At 47.2% G+C, this 18,805-nt stretch overlaps 1 protein-coding gene and 1 pseudogene across 2 annotated transcripts; both read right to left on the minus strand.

Moving 5' to 3' along the window:
* Positions 1-51: 51 nt before the first annotated feature.
* Positions 52-16,613, minus strand: ECH1 (enoyl-CoA hydratase 1). 2 transcript variants are annotated; one of them, XM_024577621.3, is made up of 10 exons: positions 16,458-16,613; positions 15,832-16,039; positions 15,594-15,682; positions 2,220-2,344; positions 2,085-2,133; positions 1,829-1,893; positions 1,132-1,202; positions 969-1,040; positions 534-684; positions 52-356 (listed from the first exon to the last, which is right to left on the minus strand). In XM_024577621.3, the coding sequence occupies exons 1-10, from the start codon at positions 16,507-16,509 to the stop codon at positions 252-254; spliced, it is 987 nt and encodes a 328-aa protein (XP_024433389.1). In that variant the 5' UTR covers positions 16,510-16,613; the 3' UTR covers positions 52-251. The 2 variants fall into 2 exon arrangements, with proteins under 2 accessions (XP_024433389.1, XP_024433390.1); XM_024577622.3 differs by having other exon boundaries at positions 16,433-16,570.
* On the minus strand, positions 7,630-15,586 carry LOC128779668 (akirin-1 pseudogene; annotated as a pseudogene).
* Positions 16,614-18,805: the final 2,192 nt, after the last annotated feature.

Here is an 18,805-nt window from a genome sequence, read left to right on the forward strand (position 1 = left end):
GGCGCATCGTAGCCCCTTTGTGCCTCTCCCATCTCCAATAAAAACACCAGGTTCTTGACTTTGCTTTATTGTTCATGGGGGGAAGATATAGCCTTGGGCATGAAGAAATCAGGCTCATAAGGTTATGAACTTGGTAAGAAGGCAACAAGGTGAGCATCTTCACTAACCCTCCCTCTCTGTGGATGCGGAAACACAGGCAGGAGGGGGAACAAGGCCAGATCCCAGGCCAGGGCCTGACACGTGGGGGTGTCTCAGAGCTTGGAGAAAGTGACGCTCTTCAGGTCCTTCTTCTCCACTGCAGCCTGGACAGACTTAACAATGTCCTGGGTTTGCAGCATGCTCATATTCCAGGACGTCTAGATAAAAAGAGAAGCATATAATGGAAAAGATAGCAAAACTGGAGTTGGACCAATGAAAAACGGGACAAAGTAGAGCACACCAATCAGAAGACAAGGCCTACAGCAGCCACTGAGCCCTGATTGGTTGCTCTGGGATCAGAGAAGGTCTCTGATTGGTCGGATGGAGAGTCTTACCATGTAGTTGAGGCCCTCGGCCACCGAATGGTCACGGGAGTAGAGCAGGTTGACTTTTGTGCCCTGAACTGCCACGGGACTCTTGCTGGAAATCTCGGCTGCCAGGGCAAAGGCCGCCTCGAGCATGACCTCCTTGTCTGGGAATACTCGGCTGCGGATGAAGAGCATCAGGAATCAGGGGTATGAGAAGGGCTTTCACCCCTCCCTCCCATATTAGCAGTGGCCAATCATAGTAGAAAGTGGAAGCACCCCCCCAGACCCGTCTCCCATGAAATGGACCAGTCAGGTCAGGGCAAGAGACTCCAGAATAAAGAACTGACCACTCAGAGAGAGAAAGCCATGTGAAATCTGTAAGTGAGGTTCCACGGGGACCCAGAGAGCCCCACCCAAACCTGGCTGCCCTTGAGCTCCTCACCAGAACCAGCGCAGTCCTACCTGACCAGGCCACTGCCCAGGGCCTCATCAGCCATCATCTTGCGGGCGGTGAAGGCCAACTCATTGACCAGGCTGCAGGGGGGCAGGGCGTTATCCGGGACAGCAGTCATTCCCGGTCCAGGAGATGCCTTTCAGTCCCCTTCCCCCAGGTTTTCCCACATACCTCTGGTTCCCGATGACTCTGGGCAGACGCTGCAGTGTTCCCACATCAGCTGCCAAACCCACATCCACCTCCTGCAGGGACCAATCCCGTTAGGGCTTAGTCTCTGCCCAATATAGGCCCCCATGCGACCTCAATGCCAGTGAAATTCTGCACTTACTACAGGTCCCTCTCCACCCCTCCCTCAAACACCCCTGCCCCATTACTCCATCTCATTTCCACCCACATACTCTCACCCACCATGGTTCCTTCAGGCCAGAACACAGCCCACCTTCCAATTCCCCTGCCTTCTCATTTATTCCAGGTCAGCCACATCTATCTCCAGAGGGAAGTCCTTCTTAACCCTGTCACCTCACCCCTTACAGCACCCCTGGGCTCCATCCTGCCTCCCTCCCTCTCAGGCACTAACCCCATGATGAAGCACCCCAGCCCCCTCATAGCTTTCCTCACTCCTGACCTCACCTGGACAGCATGACCTACCCATGACTTCCTCCCTGGCCAAGCCTTTTTTTTTTTTTTTTCTTCCAAAGCCTCACTTTTTAAGGGTCAATTCTTCCATGAAGCCCTCTAGGCTTACTCCAGACCTCCCTCCTCACCCCACCTCCTTACCTGTGCTGTCCCTGCTCTGCCCCCACTCTGCCAGTCATTGCCCAGCTCTAAGCAGGGCTCAAGGAAGCAGAAGCTTGGGAGGATGGCTCACCTTCACCTGGAAGAAAGCGTCCTGGGCACAGTACCGGATGTCACAGGCGGTGATGAGGTCCACACCTAGGGGGTAGAGGCTGGGGACACTAAACAATCTCAAGGACCAGCCCCTCCACCCAGGTCATGGGGTTTCACCTCAAAATCTAACTAGCAAACAGATCTGAGGCTGGAGGCCACTGGATGAGGTGAACGACAACAGCCAATAGGCACCCACCCAGAATGAGTTCCGGGAAGAGCAGTGGAGTTAGACTCACCTCCGCCAATGCAGCCCCCGTGGATGGCAGCGATCACGGGTTTAGGGCACTAGGAAGAAACAGTTGGAATGGGGTCAGGGCTGGTTCAGGAGAGGTGGGTAAATGGGATGCCTTACCAGCCTCCAGCCTCCAGACCTTCTCAATGACGCTGAAGGTCTCTTGGTATCTGGTGATGAGGTTACGGAGGTGCCAGCTTGTGCGGGCCACATCATCTCCTTGAGGCTGAAGGATGTCTGAAGCCATGTCCATGAGGTCGATACCTGGTGGGGAGGTGTGAGGAGGCTCAGGAGCCCCCCAGACCCTACCCATTGTCCCATCTAGAGGTGAGAACCTAGGCTCAGCCGATTTGAACCCTCAAACCACCAGATTGGAGAAAGCAACTCACATAGTGCTTAGCAAGGGATTGTGAAGTAAATAAAAGTAAACATTTGTTGAGTCACTACTCACTTTGTCCTCAGGACAATCCTATGAGGTCGGTCCTATTACTATTTTCACTTTAGGGGGTAAACTGAGGCACAGAAAATTTAAGTCACTTGCCCAAGTTCACACTGGCTTGTGAGTAGTGGGACTGAAATTTCAAAGCCAGAACCAGGGGGCCATTCTTGTCACCATCATGCCAGACAGTCAGTTTTGCCTTGAGCAACTGAGTCAATAGCATTAGTGCTTCCTGAGATGGGAAACATGAGATGGAGCAGTTCTAGGGACTTCCACTGCAACAATCCCAGATCTAACCTTTCTCCCACTTGTCATTCTCTACGATCCCTAGCCTGGCTCCCATCATGGCCCCTAGTCTCTGCGCTTCCCCCCAGGGTTCCCACAGCCTGCTCCCCTACACATGGCCAGAGGGAACTTACAGGCAGTGCCCTTCAGGGCCCTCTCTTTTTCCCTCCCATCCCACCTACTTAGAATAAAATGTAAGGTCTTTGCCAACACCTGAACCAGCTCTGCACAAGTCATCTCCAACCCATTCCTTCAGGCACACAGGCCTCCAACTGTTGTTCCCACAACACAATACATTCCCTTCCTTGGGCCTTTGGCCTCGGGCTCCCTCTGCCTAAAACAGTCCTTCCTCCTGTGATGGTCCCAACACTGACTCCATCACTCTATCCAGGCCACAGCGCAGAGGTCACCTCCTCAGGGAGGCCTGCTCTGGGCACCTGGTTGAACGGCAGCCCATCGCCTTCCATCTCCTCCCTCTGCCCGTCTCCTACGTTGCCCCTGTGCTGTCCCATAATAATGGGTTTATCTCGTTCAGTGCCTTTCTCCCACCTAGGGCGAGAGCTCCAGGAGCAGAGGAAGTTTTGGTTTTTTGCCCACCACTGTATCCCCAGTGCCTAAACAGGGCCTAGCACACAGTAGGCGCTCAGTAAGTGAGCAATACAGACAACTGCCCTCATGGAGCTGCCCTTCTATGCAAGAGACAAACACATACAAAGACACATTTTGTCAGGTGGTGAGAAATGCTGAAAGAAGGAAAATGGAATGGAATGGAATGGAGAGTGTGTGTGCAGTGAGGGGTGTGTGTGCAGTAAAGTGTGTGTGTGGTGAGGGGGTGTGTGTGCAGTGAGAGGTGTGTGTGCAGTGAGGGGTATGTGTGTGCAGTGAGAGGTGTGTGTGTGTGCAGTGAGGGGTGTGTGTGCAGTGAAGAGTGTGTGTGTGCAGTGAGGGGTGTGTGTGTGCGGTGAGGGGTGTGTGTGTGCAGTGAGGGTGTGTGTGTGCAGTGAGGGTGTGTGTGTGCAGTGAGGGGTGTGTGTGTGCAGTGAAGAGTGTGTGTGTGCAGTGAGGGGGGGGTGTGCGTGCGGTGAGGGGTGTGTGTGTGCAGTGAAGAGTGTGTGTGTGCAGTGAGGGGGGGTGTGCGTGCGGTGAGGGGTGTGTGTGTGTGCAGTGAGGGCTGCTGCAGTGTTAAACTGGGCAGTCAAGGACTCTCTCACTGAAAAAGTTGACACTTGAGCAATGATGTGGAGGACATGGGGAGCTGTAGGGACATCTGGGATGAGAGGGTTGGAAATGGCAGGAACAGCCAGTAGAGGCCCAGTGATGGGGATGCCCCTGGTCTGTGTGAGGGCCATTGAGGCGGCCAGGGTAGCTGGGATGGGAATGAGCAAGGGGGAAGTGGGAAGAGTCAAGGTCAGAGAGGTGACAGGGCCAGCTGCGTGGGATCTCATGGGCCAAGGGGAGGACGATGGTTTTTACTTTGAGAGAGAAAGAAGCTATGGGACAGTTCTGAGCAGAATCATCTTTCCCTTTCTTCTTCCTGGACTCAGTCATGCTCATCCTGTTGCCTGTCCTCTAACAACTCAGTTAACAAATGTGAAAAATCATTTCCACGTACACGCATACCCCCGACTCGCAGGCTTCATTGCCTCCCCGGTTTGTTTAAATAAGTGAGACGGGAGGAGCGTTGGCTCAGGGTAGAGCTGAATTTGTGCAAGGTAAGTATGTTTAAGATGGAACCCCTCTTCCACCTTAGCCAGGTCACTTCATCCTCTGGGCTTTCGGTTTCTTCTCTGTAAAACAAGGGCGCCCTGGCTGGTGTGGCTCAGTGGATTGAGTACCCACCTGTGAACCAACAGATCGCTGGTTCAATTCCCAGTCAGGGCACATGCCTGTGTTGTCAGCCAGGTCCCTACTTGGGGGCATGTGAGAGGCAACGGATCGATCTACCTTTCTCACATCAATGTTTTTCCCCTTCTCCTCTCTGAAATCTTTAAAAACAAACAAACCCCAAACAAACCAAGGGTAAAGTCCTGAGAGCTGACGGCCTGTAAGGCTTCAAGGAGACAGAGCCCAGGGGCACTCGAGCAGTGCCTGGCAGGAACGGCATCACAAGCCACTATTATTACAGGCTCCATTTCAGCAGAGGTCAGAACCGCCTGGGTCAGTCCGAGGGCTTCTGCTGCCACCCACTCCAGGTCTGAGAGGCCCCAGTTACCCGCAGGAGCCAAGCTTACTCCCAGAAGGAGACAAGCTCAGCACCTTGTGATCCTTCCTCCTGCTGGTTTTTCTGGTTTACCCGCCCTACTTGGACTTGCAGACACTGGCTTTTACAACCCCTTGAAGTAAAGGGTCCCCAACAGGGTACAAGGTGTCCCCCTCCACAGTAAGAACTACTCACTGCAGAGAACTGCCCCATCTCATTCTCTTGTGGACCTGGAAATGTTTCAGGTATTATTCATAATCATAATGAAGTTTTTCACAATCACAAACAGCTACATCACGAAAGTGTTACACGCATTGACATTTTATGCGTATGCCCTCATTGAATCCTCACAGCAACCTGAGGTAGGTGCTAATGTTACCTCTCTATTCTCTTCAGATGAGGAAACCGCAACACGGACAGGTGAAGGGATGTGGGCAAGAGGCACAGTGGGAGGTGGCTGGCTGCTGGGGACAGAGCCTTGTTTTGACGCAGCACGTTAGATACCCCAAAATCACTCAGTGGTTATCAGCAAGGATTCTGCAGCCAGGCAGCCTGAGGTCAAAAATCCCAGCTCTGCCACTTACCACCTGTAAGAACTGGCCATTTCCTCCTCTCTGGGCGCATGTATAAAGAGTGGGGATGAACCCTGGCCAGTGTGGCTCATTTGGTTGGAGCGTTGTCCTGTAAACCGAACAGCTGTGGGTTTGATTCCTGGTCAGGGCACATGCCTAGGTTGCAGGTTCCATCCCCGGTTAGGGCACGTACAGGAGGCAACTGATGGATGTTTCTCTCTCTCATCCATGCTTCTCCTCCTCTCTCCCTCCCTCCCTTCCCCTCTCTCTAAAATCAATAAACATGTCCTCAGGTGAGGGGGGAAAAAAAAAGTGGGGATGAGAACTGAGCCTGTCTCTTAGGGCTGCGATGAGAATTAATGTGCGCAGTACTTACACACCTCATGAATGCTAAGTTGAATGCAGACTAGCTCTTTTCATTTATCTTTTTTAAAAGATTTTATTTGACTGGAGAACCAAGATGGCGGCGTAGGTAGACACACTGCGCCTCCTCGCACAACCAGAACTGACAGAGAATCGAACAGCAAGGGGGACCAACACCAAGGAAACAGAAAATAATCATTCATCCAGACTGATAAACCGGACGAACGGCGGGCAGAGAAGCAGACCGCTGCGCAACCCAGGGCTCCAGCTCGGGGAAATAAAGCCTCAAACCTCTGATTGAAAGCGCCCCTGGGGGTTGGGGCGGCAGGAGAGACTCCCAGCCTCACAGGAGAGGTTGTTGGAGAGACCCACAGGGGCCTAGAGTGTGCACAGGCCCACTTACTCGGGAACCAGCACCAGAGGGGCCCAGTTTGATTGTGGGTAGCGGAGTGAAAGACTGAAATCCGGAGGAGAGTGAAGCGGGCGCCATTGCTCCCTCTCGGCCCCACCCCCACGTACAGCATCACAGCGCAGCGACCAGCATTACCCCGCCCGGTGAACACCTAAGGCTCCGCCCCTTAAAGTAACAGACGCGCCAAGACAAACAAACAAAAAAAAAATGGCCCAAATGACAGAACACTTCAAAGCTCCAGAAAAAATACAACTAAGCGACGAAGAGATAGCCAACCTATCGGATGCACAGTTCAAAGCACTGGTTATCAATATGCTCACAGACTTGGTTGAATCTATTCGAAAAACAGATGAAAAAATGAAGCCTATGCTAAGAGAAACAGAGGAAAATGTACAGGGAACCAATAGTGATGAGAAGGAAACTGGGACTCAAATCGATGGTGTGGACCAGAGGGAGGAGACAAGCATCCAGCCAGAGAAGAATGAAGAAACAAGAACTTGGAAAAATGAGGAGAGGCTTAGGAACCTCCGGGACACCTTGAAACGTTCCAACATCCGAGTTACGGGGGTGCCAGAAGGAGAAGAGGAAGAACAAAAAATTGAAAACTTATTTGGACAAATGGTGGAGAACTTCCCCGGTCTGGCAGGGGAAATGGACTTCCGGGGGTTCCGGGAAGCTCGGAGAGTCCCAAAGAAGCTGGACCCAAGGAGGAACACAACAAGGCACACCATGGTTACATTACCCAAGATTAAACGCAGGGACCTACATCCAAGATTACTGTATCCAGCAAAGCTATCATTTAGAATGGAAGGGAGGATAAAGTGCTTCTCAGATACGGTCAAGTTGAAGAGGCTCATCATCACCAAGCCCTTATTATATGAAATGTTAAAGGGAGTTACCTAAGAAAAAGATCAAAAATAGGAACAGTAAAAATGACACCAAACTCACAGTTATTAACGACCACACATAAAACAAAAATGAGAGCAAACTAGGCAAACAACTAGAACATGAGGGTTGTCAATAAGGAAGTGGGAGGGGGAGAGGGGGGTAAAGGTACAGAGAATAAGTAGCATAGATGATAGGTGGAAAATAGACAGGGGGAGGGTAAAAATAGTGTAGGAAATGTAGAAGCCAAAGAACTTATAAGTATGACCCATGGACATGAACTATGGGGGGGGAATGTGGGAGGGAGGGGGGTGGGCAGGATGGAGTGGAGTGGGGGGGGAAATGGGACAACTGTAATAGCATAATCAATAAATATATTTAAAAAAAAAAAAGATTTTATTTATTTTTAGAAGGGAAGAGAGGGAGAGAAACATCAATGTGTGGTTGTCTCTTGCACCTCCCCTACTGGGAACCTGGCCTGCAACCCAGGCATGTACCCTGACTGGGAATTGAACCGGGGACCCTTTGGTTCACAGCCTGCACTCAATCCACTGAGCCACACCAGCCAGGGGCTATTTCTTCTCTTTTTAAATTAGTAGTTCCATTCTATCATTAAAACTACAAATGAGCCCTGACTCGTGTGGCTCAGTTGGTTGGGCATCGACCTGCTAAGCGAAAGGTTGCAGTTTGATTCCCAGTCACAAAACATGCCTGGGTTGTGGGTTCAGTACTGGTTGGGGCCCTCAGAGTCTTGCCGTTGAAAACAGGATGAGCACCGAGCAAAAAGGAAAAAGGACTCATGGACATGGACAACAGTGTGGTGATTGTTGGGGGAAGGGGGGTATAAGGGGACTAAATGGTAATGAAAAAAATACAATAAAAAATTAAAAAAGAAAAGAAAATTAAGCAAACTTTACACACCTGTTTCAACCAGATAATATTAGTATCTGGTACATTTAAACACTCAATAAATAGTTGTTGTTGCATTAAAAAAAAATAACACAGGAAGAGCAAGACAGCCACAATGGCTGGGAGCTGACAGATGAAGGCGCCAGGCCTGGAGCAGCAACAGATGAACCCACAGTTCCCACTCCTCAGGCACAAGCTACATGAGGGCAAGAGGTCAGAATCAGGGCCAACTCCTGCTTCTAGGTCCCTGGCACCAGGAAGCAGGCTGGCATGGGAGTGTCCTTGCTGAATGTTGAAACAGAAAGGGACACACGAGATGTTAACAGAGGGAACAGAAAAAAATAGATTGTTTACTGTTTGTCTTCTCCCACTGAGTTGAGAACTCCATGACGGCAGGGCCCAGGGCTCTCTCAGTCACCACTGAGATCCCAGCACTGGGCAGGGCCCTGTGCAGAAATCTGTTGAGTGACACTGAGGGCATATTTGGATAAACTGCTGCTCCAGGTATTTTGTTTGGAAAATATATCATAGTAGCGTACAGCTGTTTATTGGATGAACAGAAAAGAAAGATATGCTTGTGGCAACCATAAAGTTTTAAAGGTCTTTCAAGTTGTATAAAATGGACCAGCAGAAACCCTTTAACTGTTCTCAGGTTGCAAAGTTGAAGCTGAAATGTGACATCAAACCAGTTGCAAAAAGTGCACAGTAGCCATCCCTCCTGAGGTCAAACCTGATATGAGATATAAAAGAAAGTAGGCTTCCAGCCAAGGTGGAGGTGTAGGTAGATACGCTTTGCTTCTTCGCATAACCAAAAGGATAATAACCAATTTAAAAACAAAAAACAACCAGAACTGCCAGAAAATTGAACCATGTGGAAGTCCAACAGCCAAGGAATTAAAGAAGACATATTCATCCAGATTGGTAGGAGGGGCAGAGACAGGCAGCATGGAGGATGCATGGCAATGTGGTGGCTGGTGGACCAGGCAGGTGAAGTGGCAGCTGGCAGACCAGGTGGTCCCAAATTCATATGCAGATAAACTGGGAGGAACAACTGGGGAGCGAGACAAACCATACAACCCAGGGTTCCAGTGTGGGAAAATAAAGCCTCAAAACCTCTGGCTATAAAAACCTGTAGGGGTTGCAGCAGTGGGAGAAACTCACAGCCTCACAAGGAGAGTCCATTGGAGGGGATCACAGTGTCCTAGAATGTACAAAAACCCACCCAGAATCAGTACCCAGAAGGGAGCAATTCCCTGTGGGTAGCGGGGGAAGCGAATGAAAGTGGAGCAAGATCCTAGCAAGCAGCATTATTCCCTCTGACCCCTCCCCCACATATAGCACCACAACTCAGACAAAAGGGGTTGCTCTGCCCTGGCGAATACCTAAGGCTCCACCCCTTAAACATAACAGCTGTGCCAAGACAAAGAAATATGGCCTAAATGAAAGAACAGATCAAAACTACAGAAAAAGAACTAAGTGACAAGGAGATAGCCTACCTGAGTTTGCCCGCAAACTAAAGGAAGACATGAAAGCTATAATAAAGAAAAATACACAGGGAACCAACAGTGAAGGGAAGGAAACCAGGACTCAAATCAACAGTTTAGAGCAGAAGGAAGAAAGAAACATTCAACCAGAATGGAATGAAGAAACAAGAATTCAAAATAATGAGGAGAGGCTTAGGAACCTCTGGGACAACTTTAAATGTTTCAACATCTGAATAATAGGGGTGCCAGAAGGAGAAGAGGAAGAGCAAGAAATGGAAAACTTATTTGAAAAAATAATGAAGGAAAACTTCCCCAATCTGGCAAAGGAAATAGACTTCCAGGAAGTCCAGGAAGATCAGAGAGTCCTAAACAAGTTGGACCTAAGGAGGAACATACCAAGACGCATCATAATTAAATTACCCAAGAACAAAGATAAGGAGAGAATCTTAAAAGCAGCAAGAGAAAAGGAGATAGTTACCTATAAAGGAGTTCCCATAAGACTATCAGCTGATTTCTCAAAAGAAAACTTGCAGGCAAGAAGGGGCTGGAAAGACATATTTGAAGTCATGAAAAGCAAGGACCTACATCCAAGATTACTTTATCCATCCAAGCTATTATTTAGAATGGAAAGCAGGGCAGCTCTGGCTAGTGTAGCTCAGTGGATTGAGTGCCGGCCTGTAAACCAAAGGGTCACTGGTTTGATTCCCAGTCAGGGCACATGCCTGGGTTTCCAGCCAGGTCCCAAGTAGGGGGCATATGAGAGGCAACCACACATTGATGTTTCTCTCCCTCTCTCCTTCCTTTCCTCTCTCTCTAAAAATAAACAAGTAAAATTTCTTTAAAAAAAGAATGGAAAAGAATGGAAGGGCAGATACAGTGCTTCCCAGATAAGATCAAGTTAAAGGAATTCATCATCACCAAACCCTTATTACATGAAATGTTACAGGGACTTTTGTCTAAGAAAAAAAAGGTCAAAACTATGAACAATAAAATGACAAAAAACTAATAACTATCAACAACTGAACTTAAAATACAAAAACAAACTAAGCAAACAAGTAGAACAGGAACAGAAACAGAGATCACTTGGAAGGTTCACTGCGGGGAGGGGAATAGGGGAGAATGGGGGAAAAGGTACAGGGAATAAGAAGCATAAATGGCAGGTAGAAAATAGGGGGAGGTTAAGAATAGTATAGGAAATGGAGAAGCCACAGAACTTGTATGTATGACCACCCATGGACATGAACCAAAGGCAGGAATGCTGGTGGGAGGGGGTGCAGGGCGGAGGGGAATACAGGGGAGAAAAGTGAATGGGACAACTGTAACAGCATAAGCCATAACATATACTTACAAAAAAGAAGAAAGCCTTCAGGGCACAGTAGCTTGGGTTTGTCGCATTTCATCGCATAATCTGATCACATGTGAATTTCACAAAAGACTCATATTATTCTGCTAGTTTGGTTTGAGGATTTGTTCATACTCCTCCCGAAATTTATCTTCATAGTCTTTTAAGAAATGATCCCATTTTTCCAACTTGTGAAGGGTAAAGGTAGGCTGGTTCTTCCTCATCCAGGACGTACCTGGAGAACTAGGTGCTGCAAGTGCTAAGAAGGGAGGCTGACCTGGAGGTACAAGCTTCATTCTGATTGAGAACAGCTTCTGAATGTCTCTAACTCTGATAATGACTATATTCTTGTTTTATGTTCTGAAAAATCTGCTTCATTGTTGGAAGGCGCCACTTGCTGCTGGGGGGGATGGGCTGCTGCAGGACCTGCGGTGGGGTCTGCATCTGAAGCAGCGGCCACTCAGTGTCTGGGGGCCTCAGGCCCAGTGTGGGGCCAGAAATAGGGTGCAGCACTGCTGCTTTGGGGAACCTGGGCTCAGCGGTGCCACCTTGAACTCCTTGGGTTGATCAATGTCACATCGCATGCTGTGCCACTGATGGGCCAGGGACCAGGAGTGGATGTGGTGGTAACTGCAGCCCAACCTCAAGCTCCTCAGCAGAACACCCAAGCCAAGTAGGTTGGCTCCAATCCAGCAATCTGTTTGTGATGCTTCACTTGGGGTGTGGACCCTCTCACAGACGACAACTATGTGCTCTGGAGGACAAGACACAAACTACTGGACAGCACAGGGAACATTCTGGAGAGAGTTATCACTTAAAAGAAGGTTCTGGCACCAAGTGAATTACTTGTTTTTAAAGCTTTTAGCCTGAGGCAAAGCTGAAGTGGTGCCTGGAGAATCGGAAGACAGAGTCAGGGGGACCCTTGTTGCTGAAAAGTGAGGGAGAAAAACCCAGGAAGGAGATAGCCGGAGACGGGAGCCCCAAATTCTGTGTAGATTTAAAGATTTAAAAACTGATTCCAACTAAGCTGATAAAACAGGAATCTCAACACTCTGTAGAGTTACATAGCAGGGTCCAGAGTTTCCACATCTTCCAATAACCCGATATCCAGGACACATCCGAACTTACTCCAAATATAAATAAAAGAATATGAGACTCATTGTTTCAAAATGAAAGATAATAAACAGACTGACCTGAAGACAACCCATAGGTTGGAATTAGGAGACAAGGATTTTAAAGCAGCCTTATAACTATGTTCAATGGCGCAGAGGAAAACAGGCTTGTGATAAATTAAAAAGATGGGAAAATTCAGCAGAGAAATGAAAATATAAAAAAAGAATCAAATGGACATTTGAGAACTCTAAACTACAATATCAGAAATTTAAAAAAAATCACTGGTCAGGCTTAACAGCAGAATAGAGATGACAAAGGAGCCAGTGGATCTGACCAATGGAAATGACCCCATCTGAGGAACAGACCTGTGCGACAGTCAAAGATTTAACAGACGTGTAACCAGAAATCAGTTCAAGTTTGTTGGATAATTGCATGAAAGTGTATTATTACTGTAACACACTTTACTGACAAGAAATCAAAAAAAGACTCTCACAGGTTAAGGGCTTTAAGTTCAGATTTCAGAGTCCATGATCCTGTCATGCTCTGTTAAACTAATTTCTGAACTTGAATGCTTTAAATTTTTTTAGCCCTGGCGGGTGTGGCTCAGTGGATTGAGTGCCAGCCTGTGAACCCAAAGGTTGCTGCTTAGACTCCCAGTCAGGGCACGTGCCTGGGTTGCCGGCCAGGTTCCCATTTGGTGGTGTACAAGAGGCAACCAACCTATGTACACCCCGATGCTTCTCTCCCTCTCTTTCTCCCTTCCTTCCCTTCTCTCTAAAGAGAAATAAATAAAATCTCTAAATTTTTTTTTAAAAAAACGGTAAGAGGGGAGGTTAGAGGCTGCTGAAAACCCTAATTAAGAAGCATTGCTCATATTGAAACGTTTATATTTTTCTTCCAACCTGACCCCCATAGCATTTTGGAGACTCTGGGTATTATTATCAGGGCAATGTGGTTGTTTGCATAAGTTCAATAGGAATCAGTTCTTTTTATAACAGGACACAATCGGATAGTGGTGTGTTACCCAGACTGTGACTGGAAAGGCATGTCTCAGAGAGACATGCACAGATTCTGGACGGCAACAGAAAGCCTTAAGGAATTACTGTATTTTCGGACTCTAAGACGCACTTTCCCCCACCCCAAATTTGGGAGAAATATGGGGGTGCATCTTATAGTCCAAATGTAGCTTACATTTACATTGGTGAAATATTATGTTATTTATGTTATTAAATATTTTACCACATTTTTTGCTTCAAAAATTTTTTTCCTATTTTCTGCCTCTAAAACCTAGGTGTGTCTTATGGTCTGAAAAATACAGTGAGATAGACTTTGGAGGCCAATAATAACCCCTTAGAAAAACATCCTGATACCTTACTTACAAGGTTCATAGCAGTCTTTCTAGGTAAGGAGTGAAGGTTGTTTTCCTGGGAGACAACAAGGAAAGAACCTCAAGACATTTGGAGGAACCTCAATAACCTGAGGAATTCACCCAAATCAATAGGTATTGCAGGCAAGTGCTGACGGCAACCATGTGGCTTGGCTTCTCAGCCCCGAGAGGCTAATTATAGTTCAATCTAGAGATTCCTTATGAAGTTCCAGCAAAGCAGACTTAAAAGAGTCTGTGTGATCAATTACCATTCTTGTCATATTCGTGCAAATAACAGGCCAAATTTATTGAAACTAGTCTTAATACAATAAATTAGTCTTAGCTATCTTTGATAAAATGAGGGTGATTTTATTTATTTCTTAAAAAAGATTTTATCCATTTATTTTTAGAGAGAGGGGAAGGGAGGGGAAAGAGAGGCAGAGAAACATTGATCGCTGCCTCTTGCACGGCCCCATCTGGGGACCTGGCCCACAACCCAGGCATGTGTCCTGACCAGGAACTGAACCAACAACCCTTCAGTTTGTGGGATGATGCCCCACCCACTAGCCACAACCGTCAGGGATAATGGGGGTGATTTTAGAGAGAAAAATTCTTTCAATAGGAACTATAATGCCCAATTATGGTTATTAGATTCTAGTTCAGTTCATTGTCTTTAAAAATCTTATTTTTCACTTGTGGACTGGACTAAATCCTGATTCTTTTTTTCTTTAAAAAAAACATATTTGTTGATTTGAGAAAGAGAGAGGCAGAAACATTGATTTGTTGTTCCACTTATTTACGCACTCATTGGTTGATTCTCATACGTGTCCTGACCAGGGATCAAACCCACAACCTTGGAGTATCAGAACGATGCTGTAACCAACTGAGCTACCTGGCCAGGACCCTGAGTTTTTCTAAAGAAAGTGTTTGGCTACAGCCCTCTGTACCAGTGTTTTATTTTTCTCCCATCCTTGCCTTGGAATTATGGAGAATAAAAACTTTTTCCCTGAGCCTTGTAATTGCAGACCCCGGCCAGATAAGTCATCACAACAGTTTATGCTCAGATGGTTTTGGTGACTGATGCTGTTTTAGCAACAAGGAGCGCTTGCTTGAGCTGGTGTCTGGACATTCATCGGGGATGTCTGGACTGTGGGCCAGGAAATTGGTCAGACTGTCATGGCCTGCCTTCATTCCAGCAAGAATGAAGTGCTGAGCCTTTCATCTAGAGGTCTTCCCTACAGGCAGTCTTAAAGACTCAGAGACAGGGTACAGGTATCCTGGCTTACTGCTGCTTCTACCATTGCTGTGGTTCCTGCTTGTAAAGTGAACACTTTGAATGCCCCCTCTAAGGCTCAGGGACCAGGAGAAAGAGGTGGGCATGTGAGATTGTAAGAGCCAGATAAAAGAGGCATAATAGCCAGATAAATGTGATTCCATCTTATGAGCTAACCCTCCCTCAATTGAACTGAGACCCAGCTACCTTATATTCCTCAAGATTGAGGAGTGATCAAAAGAAAGGGGGAACTGTAGCCGCACAGAAACTTCATTTATGTAACATGAGCTTTTCTCCTTTCTTTCCTTTTGATTCAAACTGGCTTCACCCAGCACCCCACTCACCTGCCTGCCTCCTCCCTTGCAGGACAACTAACTCCCTTAAGCATCAAGCTCGAAGGACAATGAGGTTCTCATCAGCATCAAATAATCTTAGGAACAAAGCATCCAGTCTATTGACCACAAAGACAGTTTTGGTCAAACTAGAGATAACATCTAGGCCTCAGTAGCATTTTAGCTCCAGGCCCAGAAAAACAGCCAAACGCCACTATGGCTGACATCAGAACCAGATGTACTGATCAACTACCCCCTACCCTAGCATGGACTAATCAGTAGAGACCACAACCTGACCATGACCTTAACTCCTCAAGTCATCATGATTAATGATTTTTCCTCTCTGTGACCCATTGCCTGGAAGCCTTCCAGAAGCCAGGTCTTTGAGCATTAGCCAACTTGTTTCCAGACATGAGCTACTTCCTAAGACCTTTACTTTCTTTGATGCATTAAAAAAAGAAAAAAAACCCAAAACAAAACATTGCTCTATTCCCACGGTAGGGGGGACTGGTGGGGTGGGGTGGAGAGCACCTCATACCTGCAGTGAACATTTTCCCTGCACCAGAGATCACCACAGCCCGACAGTCAGCATCTTGCGCTATCTCATTGAAGCACTCCACCATCTCTCTGTGCAGGAGCAAAGAGTGAAGAAGGGCTGTGTCTGGGGTGGAAATCCGCTATCCTCATGTCCAACCGTCTCCCACACCCCACCCCTGACCAATCCCTCAGTCTCTGCTTCCTCCAGCAGACAGGCCTCCGGGATCTTCCTGCCTGACCTCCAGAAGGCCTTGTTCATGGCATTCCTCTTCTCCGGCCGGTTTAGCTGTACGTGAAGAATGTGTCTCTGGGCAGTTGTCACCCTAAGGGACTCATAGTTGTGGTGTGGGGCTTCACTGGGGGCTGCTCTAGAGGACTCATCTTGTGCAGAGGAGCCCATGGGGCGAAGGCTAAAGTTGAGACCCAGATGGGTGGGGGCTGTCAATCCTAGGCAGACAAAGGAAGGAAGAGCTTTTGATGACTCCAGATGGGAGACGCAACACCTTCAAGAGCAAAGGGCACACATCTCCGGGTCGCTAGACTGGGTAACACAGGACCCTAAGAAACCTCAGTTTAGGTAGATACAGAGTTGAAGATTAGGGGTGTATTATCAGCGACCTCAGTCTGAGGACCACTTCAGACCCTTAATCATGGGACTGACCTCAGATTAGGGACAGTGAGCCATCAGTGACCCAAGAGTAACACACAGGCCTAAAAAACTGGGCAGCCATTGTACGGGAACACACGGTTCTCTGAGTTTAAGGGACTCCAAACCCTGCATGGCCTGGGACAGTCCTCCCCGTCCTATAATCTCTATGACAACACGACAGCGCAACAGACCCTCAGAGTTCAAGAGGTGACTCACGCCACGTCAGGAGGTTGCGGAGTCTGCGGGAAGCCGCCATCGCCGCCGCCATTGCTACTGAGTTGCTGGAGTAACTCCACAAGAGGAAGCCAAAGAGGAGGGCACAAGAGCAGCCATGTTAGATGAGGGCACCAATGCTGCAGACAGACGTCAGTGACGCCACTCCTCCCGCCATCTTTACTAAGGGCAACCGGAAATAGCCTTGTTTGGTTGGCTCACAGGACCCTTTGGCCCAGTAGGAGTCTGGCCTAAAAAGATATTTCACCGGCTGATGGGCATTCCTGCCTAAAGTCCATCATAGCGCTGTTGTATAATGTTGTTAAAATTGGAAACGGCTTAAATGTCCAAGGACATAACAGCAGAATTAACTGTGGCTCTGATCACTTACTAGTGCACTGTTAACTAAAACGAAAAACTTACCTAGACAAAGTTTACCCACGTAAAGGAACGGAAACACTTGGGCCAACATTAAGCACTGACTGATACTGTTTAAACTTCCACACCACTATGAGGTCCTACTTTCTTTGTACACAGGAATCTGGGGCTGGAGATGAGGAGTGCTGAAGAGAGGATTTATGTGGATCATAAGCCCATGTTCTTAAATTTCCTTTAAAGTCTTCTATGAAAAAAGCCAGTTAATGTGTGCCAGCATATGTGCCATAAAACTGCTTAAGTATGCTCATTAGGAAGATGTTCACCAGGAAGTGAACAGATGTCTCTTGGCAAACAGGATTACAGGGAATACCCTGCCTTATTGAAATGTCCTCAGTAGGCTCTATTGGAAAACAGAACCGGTGACTGTCCATCAACAGAGAACTGTTTAGTTATCTATGCAATGGAATACTCTGAAACTGCTATCCAAATACCAAGATGTGAAAGAGAAAAAATATAGAACATTTAGTATCATCGGCATAAGTAGGCACACAATACAATACGTGTGTGGATCTATAGGAGACTCAAAAGTGCTAATAATGGTGCTAGGAGACAAAAAATGGGGAAACTTACTTTTACCCCCATGACCGGCTTAAAAATAAATCAAATTTTGAAGTTCGTGGCTACAAGGTGGACTAGTTTCTCCTTGTTTAGAGGTTCTATTTGAAAATTCCCCTTGTTGAGGGTAAGAATAGTGTAGGAAATGTAGAAGCCAAAGAACTTATAAGTATGACCCATGGACATGAACTATGGGGGGGGAATGTGGGAGGGAGGGGGGTGGGCAGGATGGAGTGGAGTGGGGGGGGGAATGGGACAACTGTAATAGCATAATCAATAAACATATTAAAAAAAAAAAAGAAAATTCCCCTTGTTGAAGCATTTATTCATCTGATGCCATGTGTATGTTAATCTGAGTTCCAAAACTTCACAGTATATTCCCCAAGGGGTTCTTTTTCAGGAGCACATGCACCAACAAGGTACTGTACTTTCTCTTAAAATTTTATTTTTAGAGAGGGGAGGGAGGGTAGAAAGGGGAGGAAGTGTGACAGAAACATCTATTTGTTGCCTCTTGCATGCTCCCAAATGAGTACCTGGCCTGCAAGCCAGGCATGTGCCCTGACCAGGAATCGAAAAATCAAACCAGCGACCTTTTGGTTTGCAGGCTGATGCTCAATCCACTGAACCACACCAGCCAGGAGGTACCGTCCTTTTGACTTGCTCCTTTCTACAGGATACCTCTTCCATAAGCCAAGGTCCTTAAAGCAGACTCCTTCCAGGTTGTCATCTGTCACCCCCATATTACACAAGTTCCCACCTACCACAATTGGGGAGTATCTATCACATTGCAATTGTACAATAGATCTTTTGACCCAGAAATTCCACTCTTAGGAATGTACGTCCACAACAATACCAGGGATGTTGGCGAAGATATCTGTACAAAGATACACAGCACAGTATCGTTTGCAGTAGCAAAAAGTTGGAAATACCCTTTGGGAACAGGTAAATTCTGACACACCCACACAAGATAACTTGCAGGCGCAAAGATAAGTTGCTCAGTATGTGGTCACGAGACAAAACTTTCCAGATATAACTCCAGACCATGCTCCTCCCACCCCGTTCCCCCGGTTTTACACACATCTCTTATTCTGAAGTTCAACTGCAGGGTCCATTGCCCAATGTGACAAGGGAAAAACCTCACCAAAAATTGATAAAGGGACTGGAGAAAAGACTCTCACTTTTGACTTTCAGAAGTTTTATGTTCCAACCTTATAATAAAGGTAGGTGGGGTAGTAGGTAGACAGGATTAATTTCCCTTCAAGTTTTTCCTCCCCCCAAAACCATGTACTTTTTAAGTGACTCTCCCAACTAGATTGAGCTTGCTCAGGCAGGATCCATGAATAGTGCATCACCAAGTC

Source organism: Desmodus rotundus, chromosome 12 (assembly GCF_022682495.2).
Source record: "Desmodus rotundus isolate HL8 chromosome 12, HLdesRot8A.1, whole genome shotgun sequence".
Taxonomy (NCBI): Eukaryota; Metazoa; Chordata; class Mammalia; order Chiroptera; family Phyllostomidae; genus Desmodus; species Desmodus rotundus.

Bases quoted from the DNA above. Each gene is read 5' to 3' on its own strand.
- ECH1 (XM_024577621.3), bottom strand. From the start codon at position 16,509: ATGGCGGCGGCGATGGCGGCTTCCCGCAGACTCCGCAACCTCCTGACG. The intron at 2,134-2,219 runs GTCTGGAGGCTG...GTTTCTTCCTAG, and splicing joins CCTTCAGCGTCATTGAGAAG to TGCCCTAAACCCGTGATCGC. The intron at 1,894-2,084 runs GTGAGTCTAACT...TCTACCCCCTAG, and splicing joins CGGGGGCTGCATTGGCGGAG to GTGTGGACCTCATCACCGCC.